Raw genomic sequence first — 20,321 nt, forward strand, 5'->3', positions numbered from 1 at the left:
CGTCTATCATTTGGAATTTGAGAACCGTTACCCGATCAGCCCCGAGACGTGATGGATCCGATCCGAACGGCCCCGCCTGTTATTAGAAAAATTGGATCCGATACCCGAGCAGAACGAGAGATCCGAGACCCGAACCTGTCGCCCCGAAATGAAAGAATGCCAACGTTATTATATTAAGAGTTGTATCAGACATATTTCTTACCTAACGTCGCCACGGTGCTGCTGTTGCTGTCAGCGGCGCTGTGCCTCTCGCCAAAAGATGATCTTTTCCCAGACCAGTAAGTCAATGCGGACAGTTTGTAAATACAAATAAATCCATGTTTTTATTCCTTCTCCTCCTTTGGCTAGCCAATGCTAATGCTATCGTTTTCTGTCGCATGTGTTGTTCATTATATCTTTCTGCTTTGAGTGTCCATTTTGCTCTGCAGAGCATGACAACACGCAATGACAACTCCATTGTAAACCGTTAACCAAAACGTTACGTTAATATCTTTGATAATAATAACAATCCAACTGATACAGTCAGTGTTGTTGTGACTGAGTGAGTTCTACTTCTCAGTTCTCCCAACCAATGCAACAGATTACATGCTGCATCTTTAGTGCCATCGTGTGGCGTTATCTATTTGGTGCAGTTGTTGCGTTCACTTTCACTTCAATCTCGGCCTGTCTCGGCTCCACTCGGGTAACAGGAGATACCCGGGGAACCGGGGCAGACGGCCCCGGCCCCGGCCCGCCCCGCGGTAAAAGCTTGAAAACGGCCCCGTTACCCGGCTCGGTTCGGTTCGGATCGCGGGTAATTTCGGATCTCGGGCAGGTCCGAAGACCTCTACTCTCTGTCATTAATGTTGAATATAACGGCTTCATAGCAGCAGTTTCCTTTGGTGGATGTTCTTCTTCCAGGATAAACATCAATTTGATGTTTTTGAGCACTTCTGATTGCACGTGAAAGCAGGTCATCGGGTAAGGATGTCGAGCTGGCCATAAACAAAGGAAATGTGTTCTTCTCCATGAAGACCCTGTAATAGAATGGAATGATTTGTTTCTTGACACATTTTAGATGTCATGGCTGACCATGTAAAAGGTTTGGAAAGTCTGTATGCAGTTATTCATTGGAGAGTGACTGACCCTTTAAAGTAGCGTAATGTTTGCTCAGTGGATTTGTAAAAAGATTAGAATGTGATAGACTTTACACGTAATATATATATATATATATATATATATATATATATATATATATATATATATATATATACTGATACTTGTTTTGCTACTTGGCTGTCATATTTATACACAATACTAAAGAACAATAAAGACAATACTCAATAGCGTATGTTGTCTGTCTTTTAAATTGAATTGAGGTATTCATTTTGCCCATGATGTAGTAGGCCTATATTATATAGTTGCTAGTTACTTTGCATTTATAACTTATAATATTATAAAACATACATAATCCATAAACCTATTTTATTCCTTGGCCATTTGAAAATAGCCGATCTACAGGTTTGAAAATATCCGATCTACAAGCTCACGTTGCTATTTTCAAACATTTTGTACTTTTGATAACAATAGTTTAGTACTTTAAGCACATTTTGAATTAAGGGGATTGCACACGGTACGCGGTCACCGCCTGCTAGTAATTCATTTTCAATGAGAGGCGGGCGGCTATTTCGTCCGCGCAGCGAAGTTTAGAGGCGGCGAGGCGAGCGGGCGCAGTCCCGTGAAAATCCCCGCGAGCGTGCTCGTTTGTGCATGCGTACGCGGGCGGTGAGAGATGGATTGTGTTCATCTTTGTGAAATACCGCGCAGCGTTTACTCAAAGAGCGAGTGTGTTAGTGTATCACCGCGGCGCGGTCCTCGCAGATCCAAGCGGGAGCCCCGGCGGCAACCGCTGTCCGTCTGTAGAGCGCCTTAGGCTATTTCTGAGTAGGCCTATTGATACTTTTACTTGAGTAAAATACTCTGCTGTTGTGTATTGTTCTGTATTGGTAGGCCTATATTATTCACCTTTAATTGCTGCTTGGTGCATTGAATGACTCTCACTGTAATAAGGAAAAGAAGAAACAACTGGCCTATTGGCAATTTCTACACTGTGTTAATCGTAAACTTTGTCAGATAGCCAAAGAGAGAGAGAGAGAGAGAGAGACAGACACACACACACACACACACACACACACACACACACACACACAGCGAGCATTCCACAGATTCCAGTGGCTTAGGCCTATACGTTATATCTCGTTGTAAAAATGACTTATCAACAATGGAAATTCTTAACACATATTATTGATTATTATGGCAGATTCGGGTGGGACAAGTGGTTCCTTTACTTTACGGACATTAATCCTGCGTATAGCGTTTTCTATGGACAGAGCTCCAAGGCACAACTATTGCATGTTGTCTCTGCACTGGAAGATGACGTAGGCCTATGTGTTTACTGATTTGCGTGTCGCATCGCATGCAGTGGAAAATGTACTCTAATGTTACACCATAACTCGTGCCCTATCGAAATTGGCTACCCCACACGCGGTGGCGGCGGCCAGATCAAACATTATCGTCGTTTCTATCATCTGTATTTCTTAGACTCCGCAGCGTTTTGCAGTGGAGAGAGTTGAACAGAGCGATGGACATGAAATAAGTGTCAAAGTGAGCTTTTATATTACTTCAAAGGTGCAGAGATTGTTGACAAAATGTTAGGCAATGCTGTAGCACTACAGACTGTCACTGTACCAAAACAATATCGCATCGTCTTTTGGATAATGATATGGAAAGCGAGCGCATGCAGTTTCATTCTTTGTGGAATACACAATCCCTGAGTAGACTTGAGTACAGTACAGCAGAAACGACGACGTGTTTCTTTCATCCCCCCCCCCCCCGCCACACACACACACACACACACACACACACACACACACACACACACACACACACACACACACGGAGCCTTGAATAAATGTGCACTTTCTAGCCGCGAATGTGTCTCGTTTCGGCCTTCCCTGACAAGAGTTTAATGAGCATAGTGTAAAAATGGCCAATATGTTGTTTGTGGGGATGGGGGGGCATCGTGAGCTTGCAGATCCGCTATTTCCGAAGGATTATTTGATATTTTAGACATTTGAAAACTTGTGAAATGGGACATTCTGCACAATGAGTAGCTTACTTTTTACTATGGTAGGCCTACCCTACTGATACTTTTGTAGGCTACTCAAATAATGTTACAAAGTAGCCTACCTACTGACTTCTACTTGTAACTCAAGTAGGCCTACACTTGTATGCCTACAGACAGGAGGTTAATTGGTTTTAGAAACAAATATATTGATTAATTAACACTTGCATTGTGTTGCTTAGGCTCTGCATATCATAACCTGAAAACGGGGACTGACTAACCTCTTTCTTGCAGAAAAAGCCTCATTTGTTCTGGTAGCTGCAGAGACAGGTCCTTATCCAAATTACTATGGTAGGCCTACCCTACTGATACTTTTGTAGGCTACTCAAATAATGTTACAAAGTAGCCTACCTACTGACTTCTACTTGTAACTCAAGTAGGCCTACACTTGTATGCCTACAGACAGGAGGTTAATTGGTTTTAGAAACAAATATATTGATTAATTAACACTTGCATTGTGTTGCTTAGGCTCTGCATATCATAACCTGAAAACGGGGACTGACTAACCTCTTTCTTGCAGAAAAAGCCTCATTTGTTCTGGTAGCTGCAGAGAAAGGTCCTTGTCCAAATGTCCTCCTGAGTCCTGATGTGGTTGTGTATGAGTGAATACAAGTGTCGATGCTTGCTTTGTCCCAGTGGTGTTTGTTGACTTTAAGATAATGTGTCGTTACTGAGGAATGTCAACAATGTTGCCAGGTCTGCTCATTATAAGTGACTTTGGTATTCTTTTCCTGTAAAGTCTCTAGTTGCGGGTTGCTTTTATTTGGGCTTGTTTCTGAAGTATAGTTGCTTATGTGGCCTTGCTTTCAACATGTTTTTATAAAATAGCGAATGTAATAGAGGTCAAGTGGTGAAACCTTTGGGCTCGTTTTCATAGACCTGTTTGCTTGTTTCACTCACAGAATCTGGCAACCGGACTCCCGGGGAGCCTGCCTCTCCTGGCTTCTCTCTCCAAAACAAAGCACAGCGTGTGTGTGTGTGTGTGTGTGCGTGTGTGTCTGTGTGTGTGTGTGTGTGTGTGTGTGTGTGTGTGTGTGTAGTGAGTGTGGGGGGTGGGCCGTGTCTGTGTGCGTGTGTGTGTGTGTGTGTGTGTGTGTGTGTGTGTGTGTGTGTGTGTGTGTGTGTGTGTGTGTGTGTCATGCTGTTTGTGTAGTGTGTGTGTGTGTGTGTGTGTGTGTGTGTGTGTGTGTGTGTGTGTGTGTGTGTAGTGAGTGTGGGGGGTGGGCCGTGTCTGTGTGTGTGTGTGTGTGTGTGTGTGTGTGTGTGTGTGTGTGTGTGTGTGTGTGTGTGTGTGTGTCATGCTGTTTGTGTAGTGTGTGTGTGTGTGTGTGTGTGTGTGTGTGTGTGTGTGTGTGTGTGTGTGTGTGTGTGTGTGTGTGTGTGTGTGTGTGTGTGTGTGTGTGTGTGTGTGTGTGTCATGCTTGTTCGTGTAGTGAGTGTGGGGGGTGGGCCGTGTGTAAACTGTAAACTGTGCCTGTGAGTGAGTGGTGAGTGTGCCTGGCCTGCACAAAACAGCGCCCCTCCTTTAAGTGTGTGTGGCCACTCAAGGTATTGCCAGACTACGGACGGACGGACACAGCCAGCCAGCCAGCCACCCACATACCCACACACATACCTGTTTATTGGGAGCGCTTTCACCGCTCCAAAAAAATCCATATCTCGAAATATTACAATATTAGGCCTACATGAGACCACTCAAAACAGTCTTTATGGTTTGGGATGGCATCTGCTGCTTCCAATGCTTTTTCACATAATATTCTAATTTTTTGAGACAGCTGTATAATCACTCAATAAGAAATTAAATGAAAATCACATTTTCATTTTGTTTGCAAATGTCATGTATTCTACACATTGTTCTACGTTGTTATAATCTAAACATCAGCTATAATGTAGGCCTACTTGTAATTTGCACTGCCAATCTGGTGTGTAATTTGACAAAATAGTTTACATTTTCCCATGTTCTATTCAGACGAGTCCTACATGAAGGTGATCATCTGGTACAAGCATGCATTTAGCAACTAGTTAGAAATGTTAGAATTGGAGAAGTGGGTTATTTATTTTCTTTCTCAATTCAACATGATTAAGCCGCTTTGTTTTTATGGTTCAACTGTTCATTAAGTATTTACTAATGTGTGTCAAACACCAGAGAACCAAACCATACATTGTTGCACTTGCATGGTTTCCAGTTTGATATTATGTGCATATCTCTTAAGGTAGGGCACATATTTTCAGGGGTTAAAACAAAACATTTGTAGTAGTGCTGATACTAATCATTGCTAGTGTGTTTGTTCAGTAACAGGAGCCTCCCCATGTTCCAGTTCCAATTGTTTGTCTGCTCTGTGTCATCAATTCCAATTTCACTTGCTTAATGTGTATTAAATAAGTCACTGCTTCTGTGTGAACACATTTTTCCCAAACCTTGATCTCCAAGTCATGGGAGAGTTCAGTGGGGTGAGAGTTGCATCATGTAGTAGCATAGACACAGGTTCCGTTCAATCATTTATTAGGTAGAAACACTCAGGAGACGATAGAAAGAACAAACTCAACACATCAGCACTCTTGCATCACAGGGCCATGAACGTTGTATGAAACGACCTGACGTGAGGCAACCAATCACAATCTCCTATCAGTTTCCAAAGACATTCTCTGAAACCAAGTGTTTCTGTGAATCCAGTGCCACCTATCTCACATCCAGGCTGTTAATTTCAGAGAGTAAACCCATGCCTAATATGTAATACTTCAACTATCTTCTGCATTCTTGACATGAAAATCTAGTTGGTCATCATCCTACATGCTAGTATGGCCTGATTGAGTGGATTTCTAGGAAAAAGTAAACTGCTGCTGGATGCCTCCATCCAAAGAAAAAGAAAAGAAAAAGGCTAAATGCTTTTTAACACAAGTAATTTCAAGAATATGGGAACCTTATGGGATCTGACTTGAGTTTAACACCCATTACTATCGTTTTGCTCTGGTAGTTAGGCCGTAGTAAAATGCTGGAAAACCTTGAAGCTTTCTGTACTACGTCAAACACATTTATAACTTAACACATAATCCAAGAGATCACCAAAAGATTATATATATTTTTGTATAATTGCCTCATTTCACCCATCCTTCAAAACAATGCAGCATCACAGATAGATGAAGCAGGCCTGAGGAAAAGTATATGGGGTAAATGGGGAAACAAAGAAAAGCATAAAGCTGAATTCTGGCTCTTTTAGCTCGAGTGGTTGGCAGATGTGTTTTTGACTTGGAAAGGCTGGTAGGCACCTGAGAGAGCAGGCCATGATTATACACAGCAAACTGTTCACCCGGTATAAAATAAGTACCCGGGCTGTGCTGCATACGCGGCACTGACATGACTAAAGCATCGCCAACCACTCGGAACTCCTCCTCTCCATGGTCTAGGCTGGAGGAAGGCTGAAGCCTGAGAACATTAGATACAGCTGATGTAATAGCATGCCACTGCGCAGAGCATACTTTGTTTTACGTTTTATTTACGCACACCGTTCCCAGGCCTGCGTCATATTTTATTGCTTAGTAGTGAAAGAAGTGCATATATTCAAAACAATTTCACCAAGTCTGGAGAGCTTTCAAACTCTTAAGACACCAGGAAATGTTCAAAAGATTCTTTGAAGGCGGCTAGCTGCCTTTTTTTAATGTCAGAACAGCCTCATTCAGGCCTTTCTTCTCAGGGTGGAGCACTTTTAGGAGATGAAAATTACCAGAATCTTGCTCCAAGTGTGATCCAGAGCAGTACAGTGCAAGCTGGCTCACTTGGCCAACAACTCTAGAGAGGACAATACATTTTCTGAGAGCTCTCACTGTTTGATATAGCCCCAACTAAGGCTGCCATATACTAAATAAAGCCCCAAAGAAAGGCACAAGCTACAGCAAGTCTCAAATGCAGACATACGAATGAGAGAATCTCTCTAGACTAGATCATACCATGAGAACAGATTCAACGTCTTTCGAAGATTAGAGATACATGGGGACGTCAGATCAAAGTATCAATACAAGGTACAGTATTTACTGCTCACTCATGACCAAACTACTAGTGTAAAGGATGTGGATCATTAAAAAGGGTTTATTTATTTTTTCAAACAATAGAAGTTAAAAGCAAATAAACTTTGTGGTACCCCTGAGACGATGGTTGAATAGTACGGCTCCAAAATGAAATAAAAGAAAAAGAAAATAACAAAACAAAACAAAGAAATGAGAAAGATTTAGGGCATATTTTTCTTCACAAAATTATCAATTCACAATAACTCCTCAAAGGGTCCCAACATTTTACCAGAAACAAGCAAATAAAAAGAGAACAAAACAAAACAACTCAAAATTAATATCAGGATTAAAACCATATTTTGTAAGGCAAATATATCTTTCCGAAATACATAAATTTGAATAAAATATTCTGTTGTACAGGTGTAATCTAAAAGTGTTGGGAGGGGCAGGTCATTTCGGGAGGGGCAGGTCATATTGCCTTGCTGCTGCCGGTCCAGCATGTCAGATCAAGGAATTGATTTTCATGGAGGTACCATGTAGTATAACCTCTACAGCTTCCACTTCATTTAAAAAGCAGCATGTCTCTGTTGATAAATCAATTAAAAAAACTAAACAAAAAATAAACCCACTTCTATCATGAAGTATCTGAAGGAAATTCAAACATGGCTGACGCAGGGATCTGGCCCTGGTCAGGACTTTAAAGTCGGTACTAGGTTCCTCTAAAAACAGCCTAACGCAGTATTGTGAATGCGTGCTTCCCGTGTCTTGGAGAGATTATACATGAGGCGAGTCCGAGCTGACCCACACACACACACAAGTGGCTCCGCCCTGCCACACATACACACAGGCGTTCACGCTTACTCAAGAGGGCGCACACACACTCACACACATGCAGGCTTTGTCAACCGAGTGTGTTCCTGACTCCAAGTGACTGGTGGAGAGGGTCGTGGGGTGGGGTTTAAGAAAGCAGGGGGCGGGGGGACCTCCCCAGTAACACCCATGCTGCCCTGGGCCGTCGGGGGCCAGCAGAGCCGCTCCCTTTCACAGTTTGGCAGCCATGAAGTTGATGTGTGGCTTGGCCAGGGGAAACAGAGGCAGACTCCTCTTGAACTCAGTCATGTCCTGCACTAAAGTAGGCTGTTGAGAGAGAGAGACAGTCAGTAGGTGGACACGTCAATTACAGTGGTGGAAAAAGTTCACGTTTTAAGTAAAAGTATAAATACTGCTATGTATAAATACTCTGTTAAGTCAAAGCCTGGAATTCAAAATGTACTTGAGTAAAAGTACAAAAGTATTGGTATCAAAAATTCACTCATTATGCAGAATGTCCCGTTTCAAAGTTTTCAAATGTATATAAATACTGTGAGCTTTAGGCAAAATGAATGGGGTTGATTAATTTATGTTTTGTAATAATAACCAAACCCTACAAAGTAACTAAAGTTTTCAAATAATTGTAGTGGAGTAAAAGTACAATATTTGTCTCAGAGATGTAATGGAGTCGAAGTATAAAGTTGAAAATTGGACAATGGACATACAGTACTTAAGTAAAATTGAGTTACTTTTCACCACTGATCAAATATAACCGGTGGTTAAGAGAAAACATAGGACCATTATTACCTGTGGCAGGGATGGAGCTGGAGCCAGGTTGACATCATTCTGGGCAGGGAACTCGCCCACAATGGGACCTAGTAGAGACCAGAGGACAATGACATGTTAGAGCTCCATCCTTCCATCTCTATTAGTAATGACACTCTACAGTATCATAGATTGAAAACACCTCCTTTCAACAAGCGCTGTAAGATTTACTTTAAATATTCTCTATTCACTATATGCCCATGAATCGATTCATACATACTGTATATATAATATAAATTCTTTCCATAATTCTTTGGGGTTCTAGTCTCCTTTCCTATTCCAGGACCCTGTGCCATAATTGGTACAGTGTCTGTTTCTAACCCATCTAATCCTGCTGCTTTTCATGGCCCTGCTGATCTAGGAGGTGAAGCTTATTCAACATTTGCACTTTATTATAAGCCGCTCTGGATAAGTGCTTAAAATGAAAACAAGGTTCAATTCATTAAAAAAAGAAACCTGAGCAACAAGCCACTTTTCAGTCACACACTACCTTTATATTTGTATTTGCCTTTATAGTACAATACTCACAAGAATCCATCTCCCTAGAGAGAACATGTACAGACACTTTGTGTCTTTTGGGTGCATCTATTGCCAGCAGGTCCTGCAAGGACAGAGAGCGGAAGTTAGAAAACATATGCTAAGCGGCAGATTGTTGCTTATTAAAAAACATATTTTCTTTATATGGTGATATATGTCTTCATGGCAAATTAATTAGTCAAGCACAGAAATTATAAGGACACCTCAAGACATAATGGAAATTCTTTTTCCATAACATTGTCAGGTTTGAAAAAAAATCACACACGTGTGAACTGAGCGGTGGTCGTGGAGGCTGCGCAATAATTTAATTGAATTCAATTGAATTGAATTTTTGAATTGAATTGAGTGAGTGAGTGAATGAATGAGTGAGAGAGCCACACTTGCTCACCAATAGAGAGTGTGTGTGTGTGTGTGTGTGTGTGTGTGTGTGTGTGTGTGCCTGGCCTGAACGTATGTGTGTGAGTGTGCCTGGCCTATCCTGAACAACAGCGCCCCTCCCTTAACATGTGTGGTCATAAAAGGTACTGTAGGCTACATACAGACACGGACGGAGACAGACAGACCCACACACACCGCCACGTATAGGAGCGTTGTGACCACCGCTCAAAAAAAGTTAATAGTCAATGTCACTTCCATGACTCTTCCTCATTTCTTCATGACTCTTCATGTCAGCTAAAATGTTCTATAAGAAGGATCACATTGAAGACGCTCATCTGTATTCAAGTGAATATTCAGAGAGTGAATTCTCAGGCCAAAGGCAAGAAAAGTCTGCTTCTGTGATTGTTGCAGATACTGAAACATACATTAGACTTGCATTAGGCTTATTCTGCATGGGGCCTCTGAAAAGCTCTTCTGCTATGGGGAGATATGCCATTTCTTGTCACTGGTCATGTCTCCTTGGCCCTTTATCCCCTTGAAACAGGCAGGCTGTGATACAACCTGTCATTATTGCAGTTGATATGCTGCGAGCGTGCCCATGTCAGTGTCACCTCCATGGCTATGAATAGAAGTAGGATGCTGAGAAGGAGGGGGACTGCGATTGAAAACAGCCATTATTTAGAGGCAAATCCAGGGCCAGACAGGCTGAACTAACATGGAGACTACTGGTTGGAGAACCGGGTTTGACCACCTCATTCACATGTATTCACGTGTGTACGGAATGATCAGTGTCTATTTGAGTGCGGGGGTGGAGCATGTTCACTGTCAAAGGAGATTAAAAAGAGGCATTGTTAGAACACTGCACCATAACGGCAAACAAAGCAGGTCATGCTACTCACTCTGTAGAACTGCATTATGTTTTCTTTTGTCAGAGTCTTCAGATAGGACACTTCGATGTTATCTGAAAAACAAGTTACAACCACAACAAGCTTGGTATCCACTTCATTACATTTAAGTTATATTTTTGTACAAACTTGAGGGATACATTTGAAAAGAGCCATTTATTTTGTTTATATAAGTTTACGGAAACAAAATAATATGTGCAAAACTTTGTACTTGCTTATTCTTTTATTAAAAGTTAAATGTATGTATTTGGTTGCCATTTCATTAGATGTATTTCCTTTCAGCCATGAAAAAAAAAAAAACGAATAACCTGACTTTTTCTTTGCATAACATTTTACCTTGGACTCCCATAAGCAGCTTTTTCACTTTGAACAAAGTTTCTGTAGAACAGCTTTTTCACTTTGAACAAAGTTTCTGTAGAACAAAGCTGGAACGTACTCCATATCAACTCACTGAACTAAAAGTGTCTGCTACCTAAGAGCAACCTTCTCCACCAGACACTCCATTCTCCAGACACTCTATAGAGCAGGCTGTGTGTCAGTCTTGACTAATGACTTGCACCGTTTCCCTATGACCTTGGGGTTAGCTGTGTTAGCTGCCATCAGAGTCCAAACTCTCTTCTCCTCCAGCAACCAATCAACATCTCTGCCTCAGCAGACATTTAAACTCACTTTTGGCAGATTACTGGTGAATCAGGCACAAATCTATACATCGCGATTGCTTTTGTGAAACACTCAGCATATGAAGGAAGCATAATGGTTCATGGTTAGTTGCCATACACAAATGTGCATAACACTAATCATTTTGAGACTAGGCAGAAAGCTTGTGAAATAATGCTCCCAAAAAGTTGTATCTGATAGTGAAGCACAATTAAGAATGGTTGGGAGACCTTACCTCTGTCAAAATTATACTGCTGTGAGATAATCTCTCCCCAGTATTTCGCGCACTCTGCGGCCAGCTTCTTGGGCTTGTCCAGACGGCGAATGGCCAGAGCCTGGATGTGCTTCTGGAAGGCCTCATCAGTCATCTCCTCTACAGACTTCTCCATGGTGCACAGGAAGGCCTCCACACGGCTCTCTAGGTAGTGTGGAGCCTTCTCTGACTGGATGATGAAGCGGAGGCCCTGGACTCCATTGGCCCTACGGGGCCCACTGAACACTATGTAGCCTGGAGAAACACAGGGTGAGAAGGGAGATTGTGTAAGAGGCAGAGCAGAAACATAGTTAACACTGCTTCAAATGTGTAAAGGAATTATTTATTTGGAATATATAAGAAATAGGAGGTCCGCACTCAAACTTCACTTGATTTCTTCTTTAACTGTACAGTATCAAATGGGATATTCAGAAAAACGTTGACGATGCATAGCTGATAATCAGGTATGTATAGTAGTAGTGACATCCATCCATGTTTACAGATATGCTTTTATATGGTTGTATTTTGGCCATTTGATTTGTTAATTGTTCATTCTGTTGTCTTTAAAAGCACATTTAAATTGTGCTATACAAATCAAGCTTAATAAATACATTTTCTTAGCACATTTGTGGGCTCACCCAGTTGCTCTTTGGTGCGCAGTGTATTGAAGCATGGCTCAGAGATGATCTGGCAATACAACTCCAGCAGCATGTTCTCATGAGTGGTCTGCATGTCCGTCTGGTAGTAGATCTCAATGCCACAGTTGTTGTGTACCTCATTCCTTTGCTGGTACACGTACCAGCCACCTAGCAGATGAAGGAGCATTTACAACTTTTAAAACACACATACATTTTTCAGTGTATTGCAGTGATAAGGTAAATAATGTGATTTCTACACGCAATTATTAAGGACTATGGCTATTTTTTCACTCCTGTATTAAGAGTATCTCAAAAGAAGAAAACACGAGTTTTGCGATGATTCCTGTTGGGAGATTCATTTGTTAAATTCCATGGTGATCCATGGGTCCACCTCAGAGAATTCATGACATTTTCCAAAGTTCTGCCAGTGGCAACCCTGAAATATATATATATGCCGAATGCACAGGAGTTGAAACAGCTACCGATTTTCACACTGCACCACGTTGACTGCATTTCATTCAGGAATGAAGAAAGTATACACAGTCACAAGATGTGCAACACCTGCTCGCATGTGTTTCTGCCGAGTGAACTATGAAATGCTATGTCACCTACAGAGTCAGTCAGTCAGTCATTCAGCAAGCAAACAGCATGTTTACACTTTCACTCCTTCTCCCTGCACTCCTGTTCTGCGTCTCGGTGTCAGGCTGGAAACGGGCCTGGAAAATCCCTCAGCAGCACACAGGATGTTTACAGGTGGCCTGTGAGGTCTCTGATTTTCCTCACTGCAGTGCTCAAGTTTGCAGGGCATAAAGTGCTTCGCTCTAAATATGTGTTTCATAAATGCGTGAAAGGGAGAAGGGGAAAGTGCGTCTGCATCTTGCTCAGTGGCGTCAGTTTCACTCATGTATGCCATGTATACCCACAGTCATTACACAAACAGACGAGGATGATGACGAGGAGCCTTTTATGCTCCTGTGCCATGGGTCTGGGCATGACTGGTGACTGGTTCAGACTAGTACTGTGTGTGAGTGTAAAGGTGAGTGTGTGGGTATGTTCAATGAGGGCACTTGACCTACCGTCTGGAACCTGCACCTCCCTGTAGCGAATCAGCTGGCTGGGGAGGAGGGGTTTGGTGTGAGCATGCTCAATAAGAGTGTCCTCCAACATTTGCATCATGCCAAGAGCAGACTAGAGAGGAAGGAATGAAAAGAGAGAAAAACATATTAAACATCATTATGTTATCCATCTAATATGGTGGGCATCATACTTGTGATTAATTCAAATACAAATGATTAATTAAATTCCCTCTGCACTAGACTGACGATGTCTATGCAGACTGTGCGGGCCTCATATCAAAGTGATTTGATCACAAGATCTCAGAGATTTTGCACATTTGCCCTCAGTGACACCACTGGAATGGCAGATGAAGTGGATTTAATGGGAGAAGGAAGGTGCTTACAACACTTAAAATATAGGCATTCAAAGAAACTACCCAATAGTCACAAAGAAGAGTTGAACTTTCTATAATTTACTTATCCTCTTCGTCCCGGTTGGGACATCAGGCCGCAATCATACACTGCCAGTGAACACTGTCTCGTGTTTTAGCCTGTGCTTTGTCCCAAGAAAGACCCATCTCTCTCATGAACTTCTATTATATTGACAAAATGCCCCCTGAGCAGTATAAACTCAAACAAACCTCCTTGGTGATGTTGCCATGGAGAAGGGCTTCAATATGTAACCGTGACAACAGCTGAGGTATGAAGGCCTTGAGACGTGCTAGGGTGACATCTGGAATACAGATCACAGACAACAGCAATCAATCACAGAGCCATTTCCCTGCCTGCAAATCAGGACTGGAATGAGAAAAGGCACACAATTTTGCTGATTCAACGACTTGCAAAAACATGAGTCAGTCACCATCACATCCCCGATACGCACTCTTACAAAAAATGCAGTCACATAATACAGGTATATATACCAACTACAACTCAGCCAGTCTCATTTATCTTTGTTATCTCGTTAATCTACCTAATTTAAAAGCTTATTTAGTAAGGTAAGCCAAGCACTGTGCAAGTTTGAATACCAGTAAGACCCCCTAATCGGGAGATAAGCGACCGTCAGGTTATTGCAGGGGCCCTACTGTATTAAAACTTGATTAAAATCTGTCATGTCTGCAGTCTCCCTCATTTAAGAAATGTGTTGAGATTTGAAAAATCCTCTAGTGTACACCCAGTTTAATGAGCACAAGGGAAGGGAGTTTCAGACAGAAAGGGGAAGGGTAGAGAGAGAGAGATGGAAAGTAGGCATGGGACGATAATCGTTATCATCATTTATCGTGATAAAAAACACTCAAAATAATCCTATCGCAAAGATTTACATTTATCGTGAAATTGTTCTCCGTCATGCACTGAGATCAATTCACCTTTAACTTGCCGAGCTGTATATCTGGTACCAAAAACGGACCTGGATATAATGTACTCGATACACTTTTTTTTTCACTCTCAACCAAATCTCTTTGCCAAAAAAATAGCTCAGCTTGTAGATCGGCTATTTTTTGGGGAAAATGTTCCGCCACCTCAGGATAATGGATGTCATTGGGGATATTTAGATTATCGCGATAATATTGTAAATTGCAAATTTCTTTGGTCACAATAATCATGACATGAAATGTTCACATCGTCCCATCCCTAATGGAGAGGGGTGTTTGTCTCACCATCCAGGGCATCTCTGAGCTCGTCTTTGGTCCAGGCAACCTCGGTCATTAGCAGGCGGAGGTAGTACATGGCATGCTGGTGAGGCTGCTCTGCCCTGAAGTTATTCAGAGAGCGCATGTACTGGAAAGAGAAGACAAAGTCAGTTCACTGTGACACATAATCAGGTAATAATCACACACACTCTGTACCCGCCTCTGTAGGCATACAGTATAACCCAGACCAGTGCCTCCTGTGTTTTCCTATTCTGCCTGCCATCCGAGTACATCAGAAGAACTACAGTCTCAATGATAAAAGAGAGACACACTGCTGTCTCTTAGGTTCTGCTATGGAAGGAAGGAAACAAAGTAAAACATTCTGTCTGTCTGGTGGTTTAATATCCACTGTAAATGGCAGGCTAGTGCCCGTCATATCAAATGATGTCGATGACTTGTCACCGTGAGATGCCATAAACAGTGTAAGCCATTACCGCTTCCTTGATGATGTCAAATCGTTTCTCGTCTATCTCAAAAGTGGATATCTTCTCAATTATCTTCTTCAGAAGGATGTCTTGGTTATCGTTGTAGCCCTTCACGGACAGCTGTGGCACAAAGATGATAAGGCAAGTGGGTGTCAGTACATGAAAAGGTCTATTGATCCGATTCCAATTCAATGCAGGTTTTGCTGATGGTGGTTGATAACATGGACATGAATATCATTCTATAACTTAGGATGTGCTCCTTTAAAGAACAAATTGAAATGAAACCCGCCCCCCTCCAAAAACAAAAGCAGATTTTGTTTTTGTTTTATTTCTTTTATTGTGCAATTAATTGACAAACCTACCAAAGAAAATGTATTCTCCAGACTTTCTGGAGGTCTCCTACATTATGCTATATATCCTGCTATATATAGGATATATTAACAGTATACCATACACCGTTTCCTTTTGCATTCATTATTATGCATGGATCAGAGATCGGCAGATCGCAGCAACAAATGTACCACCACAATACTGGTGGTAACTTTGATACAAGATATCAAAGTTATAATCAAAATGTAAATTTGCCTTAAAACAGCTTACTGTACACCACATAACAAAAAGGCAAAGGTGTACAATAAAGTGTTTAGCTATAAGTAAACATTAAACCATGTGCTGACTGTATGCTCTGGCAAACAGCTAGTCTAAATACTAATTCCTACAAATTACAGGTCACAGAATTCTATGCCATTGTAAATGTCCATCCATGCTTCTAACTGTGAATTAACAGCAGGGTTTAATTCTCGTTTTGTCGTTGTTAAGGCCAACAGACCAAATCATAGGCATTCGAAGATGAACCTAAAAGAGAACCCTCAAAATAGCAGCTGTTGTAATACAAATACATCTTACAGGTCTAAACCCTGGATTCCACCGGGTGCGGGTCTATGGCGTTGTATCTGCAACGCGGTTTTGAGGCGTATTTTTATGTAAATTAGCCATTTAAAAATAGAAATGCACTGTCAAGGTTATAGGACTCATCTTTGCAACGTCATCTAATGCTTATGTGTTCATGATTCAGCAAATCCGATGGCTACCCTGTTAGAAACGTGCAAACTCCCACCCCTTTCCCTCAGACATAGAGGTGTCACACATTAGCTGTGATCTCTTGCTAACATCATTAACCTTGAGGCGCACCCAGCCAGCCACCACCACTGCTGCTGACTCAAGTCACCCCCAACACCAGCCCTCCAAACAAGCACATGGTTCCAAGTGTGTGCAAATCTGCCAACGTCTGGGAGAATAGATGGCTAGTTTGGCTACTGTACAGCCATAAAATTGTCCTTAGTAAAAACGACACAGAGCAAGGTCTTGTGAGAATGGGTGCCCTGCAGAAAGTATTTGTGTGAAGTTAGAACGCAGGTGAGAGAGAACACAGCAATACCACAGCAAACCACAGTTAGACAGACGTGTAGGTTAGAAGAGGCAGAATACTTACACGGAATGCAATTCTACTATTTGGTTGATTTCTATGTTTTTAAGGCCTGTTACATTTAAAGTAGAAAAACTAGTTGCCTTGGGGTACCAAGTGGCTCAGCCAGTGCACAGACTATATGCTACTTGTGAGTGCTCGAACCAGAGTCTGAATAATCAGACCCCATCTTGTCTCTCATGTCTTCCTCTCTCTGCCCTTGGTTTCCTGTCTATCTGAATTCTGAAATAAAGCATACAATGCCAAAATTAAATCTAAATAAGAATAGTTGGCTTGCTTAAGTTGCTTTATTGTGTTAACGACATCATATATATTTTTACAATTAACACAATATTATTAATTTGGCAGGCAGCAAATGGTCCGGCCCGCCCGGAATCGGTCAGGTATTTGAACCCATATGGAACGCATGTTAACCACTCTGCTGTCTGGTTGCTCAACTCCTCCTCGTCTGACCTCTGGACAAACTATCTGAATGCATTAGACATGACAAGCAGCTGGTATAGGCAGGGACACAATGGCAGGGTGACGCTTAGGCCTACCCATCCTTCTGAGTGGAACAAATCACGGCAAAACAAACATACGTACGCCACACAAAACACATATAAAAACATGTGAGCAAGTAGCCCAGAGGTAGAGAGTAGCAGCAGTAGAAAGAAGCAAAACCCAAGCTTGTCCTGCACACTCTTAAAGCCTCAAACAGGGTTCCCCTTCCTGGGTCCACCAGTAGCCTTGCAGGGCATGGAAGGGCGACGACGTTACTTACGAGGATGGCATTCATCCCTGAGGCTACCCCATAGACCAGCCCAGCCAGGCGGGCTGCATATGTATACTCTTTTAAATCATCCTTCAACAACCTGAGAAACAGGTAGGTCATGTTGCAGTGCAGGGGATCTGCGTATAGGTAGCGACTAATGGAGGAGGAGAAACAAAACAATAAGGGAAAAATATATATAAGAAACATTTGTTGGGGAAGGAGAGATGCAAATCAAACCCCAAATAAAATGAGTATAAGACAAAGAAAAGCTAAGAGGAATGATTATGAGTATGTATATGCAGCCTGGCGACCGGCTCTCTGTCCCGGAGACTGACAGAGAAGGGTTTTAATTCTACAGCTGGTGAAAGCACTGCTGGTCTTTGGACTTGCAGTGATTCCTCTGCATCCAACTATTAAGTCTGCTTTGATGCCCATTACATCTAAAAGGACAAGTGGGACAATGATTGGACACTCGTTCTTTACCACAAACCCCACTGAGTGGTCGGCTGGGTTTGCAAGGAGGCGGCTATGGAAGGAGAGAAGAAAAGAAAGATGAAGAGGCAAAGGATACCGAGTCACAGAACAGAGGCTGGATTGAGACCAGACCTGGCTCGAATAGCACTTGCAGATTATTCTCACAAGTTTGTTTGTTTTCTGCCCAGAGTAGTGAATGGCTAGGGTTGCCACGTCAGTAGAATGGCATCACGTGAAGCAGTTAATCACTGAACAGAATTGACTTCTAAAATCGTTTTTTGCCCATACTGTATAGCAAGGGTCTTCAACAGGGGGTCCGGGACCCCTGGGGGGTCGGTCCTCAAGAGTTACCATAGGGGGGTTGGTGTAGAGGGGAAAAAGAGAAAATTAAGTACATAGAGAAAGGTCAACTTTATTAAGTATTGACATTTCAAGTGGTTAAATATCTGAAAACACAAATTGACATATGAAACTATTATATATGGAATCTCTGAAAAGGTTGTGGGGGTCCTTGCTTCATCGCTCTCTCAACTAAGGGGTCCTTGGGCTGAAAACGTTGAAGACCCCTGCTGTATAGTTTTGGGCTTGGCAAACCCTGCCCCTCTGGCACAGAAATAATGCAATACAAAGTATTTGCAAATCCTGCTCAAGCCAGGTCTGGCTGGGATGCGGCGGCCACCGCTGGGATGACCGAGGGAAGGTGATGAGTGGCTGAGGGCGATAGAGAGGGGTGTCTGAATACTTACATACATCCCATAGATGGTATTTTGAAGGTCATAGTTCAAGCCAGCTAGCTCGGCTGCATATGCATACTCGTTGAGGGAGTCCTTGAGGAGCTCCAGGTATAAATATGCCATGTTACAATGCAAGGGGTCCACATACGCAAACGGGCTGTAGAGGAAATGGCAGTGGTGAATCACACAGAACAAACCCCACACACAGAAACAGGTACCTCAAGCCAAGACAGCGGAAAGGGCTGTAATCTCCTTCAGACTTTTAGTTGTTTATTGAATGTCAAATTCATATATAGAAAGGGTTCCATTCCAAAATGTTATTGTACATAAAGGTTCCATTAAAAGATTTATCTGACAATATTCAAATTCAAAAATTATCCTTGATGGCAAGAGTTACCTGTAAAGCACTCTACATTAATACATACTAACTGTACATGCAAACATTTTCAAAGGCCTATTTTATAATCAGTAATTTGTGTTGGATATTTCATTTTGGAATGAAACTTCATATATTATATATTAGTGATTGTCATTTCCTCCTGTTATTTCCCACTGTCGCTTAAAAAAATGTGTTTGCACCCTCTGTCAACATGCACTGTGAAATTAAGCAGTCTATATAGTATATACAGATCAATCTAAACAAATTAGAATATTGTGTACAAAAGAAGGAGATGCCATAGCACCCCAAATCATCTCTGACTGCGGCAACTTAATACTGGACTTTAAGCAACTCTTGACTTCAGAAGGTTAATCCTTGTTTTGAGTTGTCTTGTGTAATATTGTAATATTTTGAGATAAAAAAAGGAAATACATTATAAACCAAAATTAAAACTAAAAAAGATGTTGAATATTTCACTACATGTACAATGTATCTAGAATATTTGAAAGTTTCATCTTTTCCACAATATTCTATTTTCTTAGATGAATCTGTATATGCAACAAATACCTAAATATTTATTGCATACAGCAAGCCAGTCAGGTTTTGATTTAGATACCAATAAAATAGTGGGAAAGATTTGTTGGATAAAGCAGTAAGAAGCCAATTGAATTATTAATGGCCAAAGACCAGTGCATCACATCATACCTGTTGCATTGGCATGCCCAACAAGAGACATACAGTTAGTTACGCACCTGAAGAACTCAAAGTTCAAACAAGCCTTGGGCAAGAAGAACTTGTCATCCTGTTTGAACCACACCTTGCTCATAGCAGTATCCTGAGAGGGAAGAAAATAACAGTTCTCAAAAACACACAATACTTTTTATTTGCATCCAAAGGTCACACATACACTTCTTATTTGCATTTAAAAGGCTATTCTATAAAAAAAAATCACAGAGCGGCAATCATGACTGCGGTGTCAAAAGGAAGTGCTTTGCATCGTGACACCGAAACTACACAGCAGCGTTTTGTGGATTTGTCTATAGATTCAGCAAAGTCAGCAAAATGCAAGTACAGTACATCACAACAATCCTTCCGAAAGCCTGGTGTGTTTGCTCATTCAAATACATTTGATTTAATTACATTAATATTAACAGA

General features: G+C 41.7%; 1 protein-coding gene across 3 annotated transcripts in view; it reads right to left on the bottom strand.

The window, feature by feature from the left end:
• Window positions 1-5,649: 5,649 nt before the first annotated feature.
• The window catches only part of ide (insulin-degrading enzyme), a 34,661-nt gene continuing 19,989 nt past the window's right edge, over window positions 5,650-20,321 (bottom strand). For 2 of the 3 annotated variants that reach the window (XM_080740319.1, XM_080740321.1), the window contains exons 14-25: window positions 19,919-20,001; window positions 18,800-18,944; window positions 15,349-15,459; window positions 14,882-15,002; window positions 13,865-13,956; window positions 13,245-13,356; window positions 12,169-12,336; window positions 11,513-11,785; window positions 10,615-10,676; window positions 9,329-9,401; window positions 8,783-8,850; window positions 5,650-8,302 (exon numbers count right to left, since the gene is read on the bottom strand). In XM_080740319.1, coding sequence (XP_080596445.1) covers window positions 8,207-8,302; window positions 8,783-8,850; window positions 9,329-9,401; window positions 10,615-10,676; window positions 11,513-11,785; window positions 12,169-12,336; window positions 13,245-13,356; window positions 13,865-13,956; window positions 14,882-15,002; window positions 15,349-15,459; window positions 18,800-18,944; window positions 19,919-20,001 — 1,404 coding nt within the window. In that variant the 3' untranslated portion in view covers window positions 5,650-8,206. Of the gene's footprint in view, window positions 8,303-8,782; window positions 8,851-9,328; window positions 9,402-10,614; window positions 10,677-11,512; window positions 11,786-12,168; window positions 12,337-13,244; window positions 13,357-13,864; window positions 13,957-14,881; window positions 15,003-15,348; window positions 15,460-17,588; window positions 17,734-18,799; window positions 18,945-19,918; window positions 20,002-20,321 lie in introns of all 3 variants that reach the window. The other variant, XM_080740320.1, reaches the window with a different exon arrangement.

The sequence above is a fragment of the Nannobrachium achirus genome, assembly GCF_963921795.1.
Source record: "Nannobrachium achirus genome assembly, chromosome: 13".
In the NCBI taxonomy this organism is placed as follows: Eukaryota; Metazoa; Chordata; class Actinopteri; order Myctophiformes; family Myctophidae; genus Nannobrachium; species Nannobrachium achirus.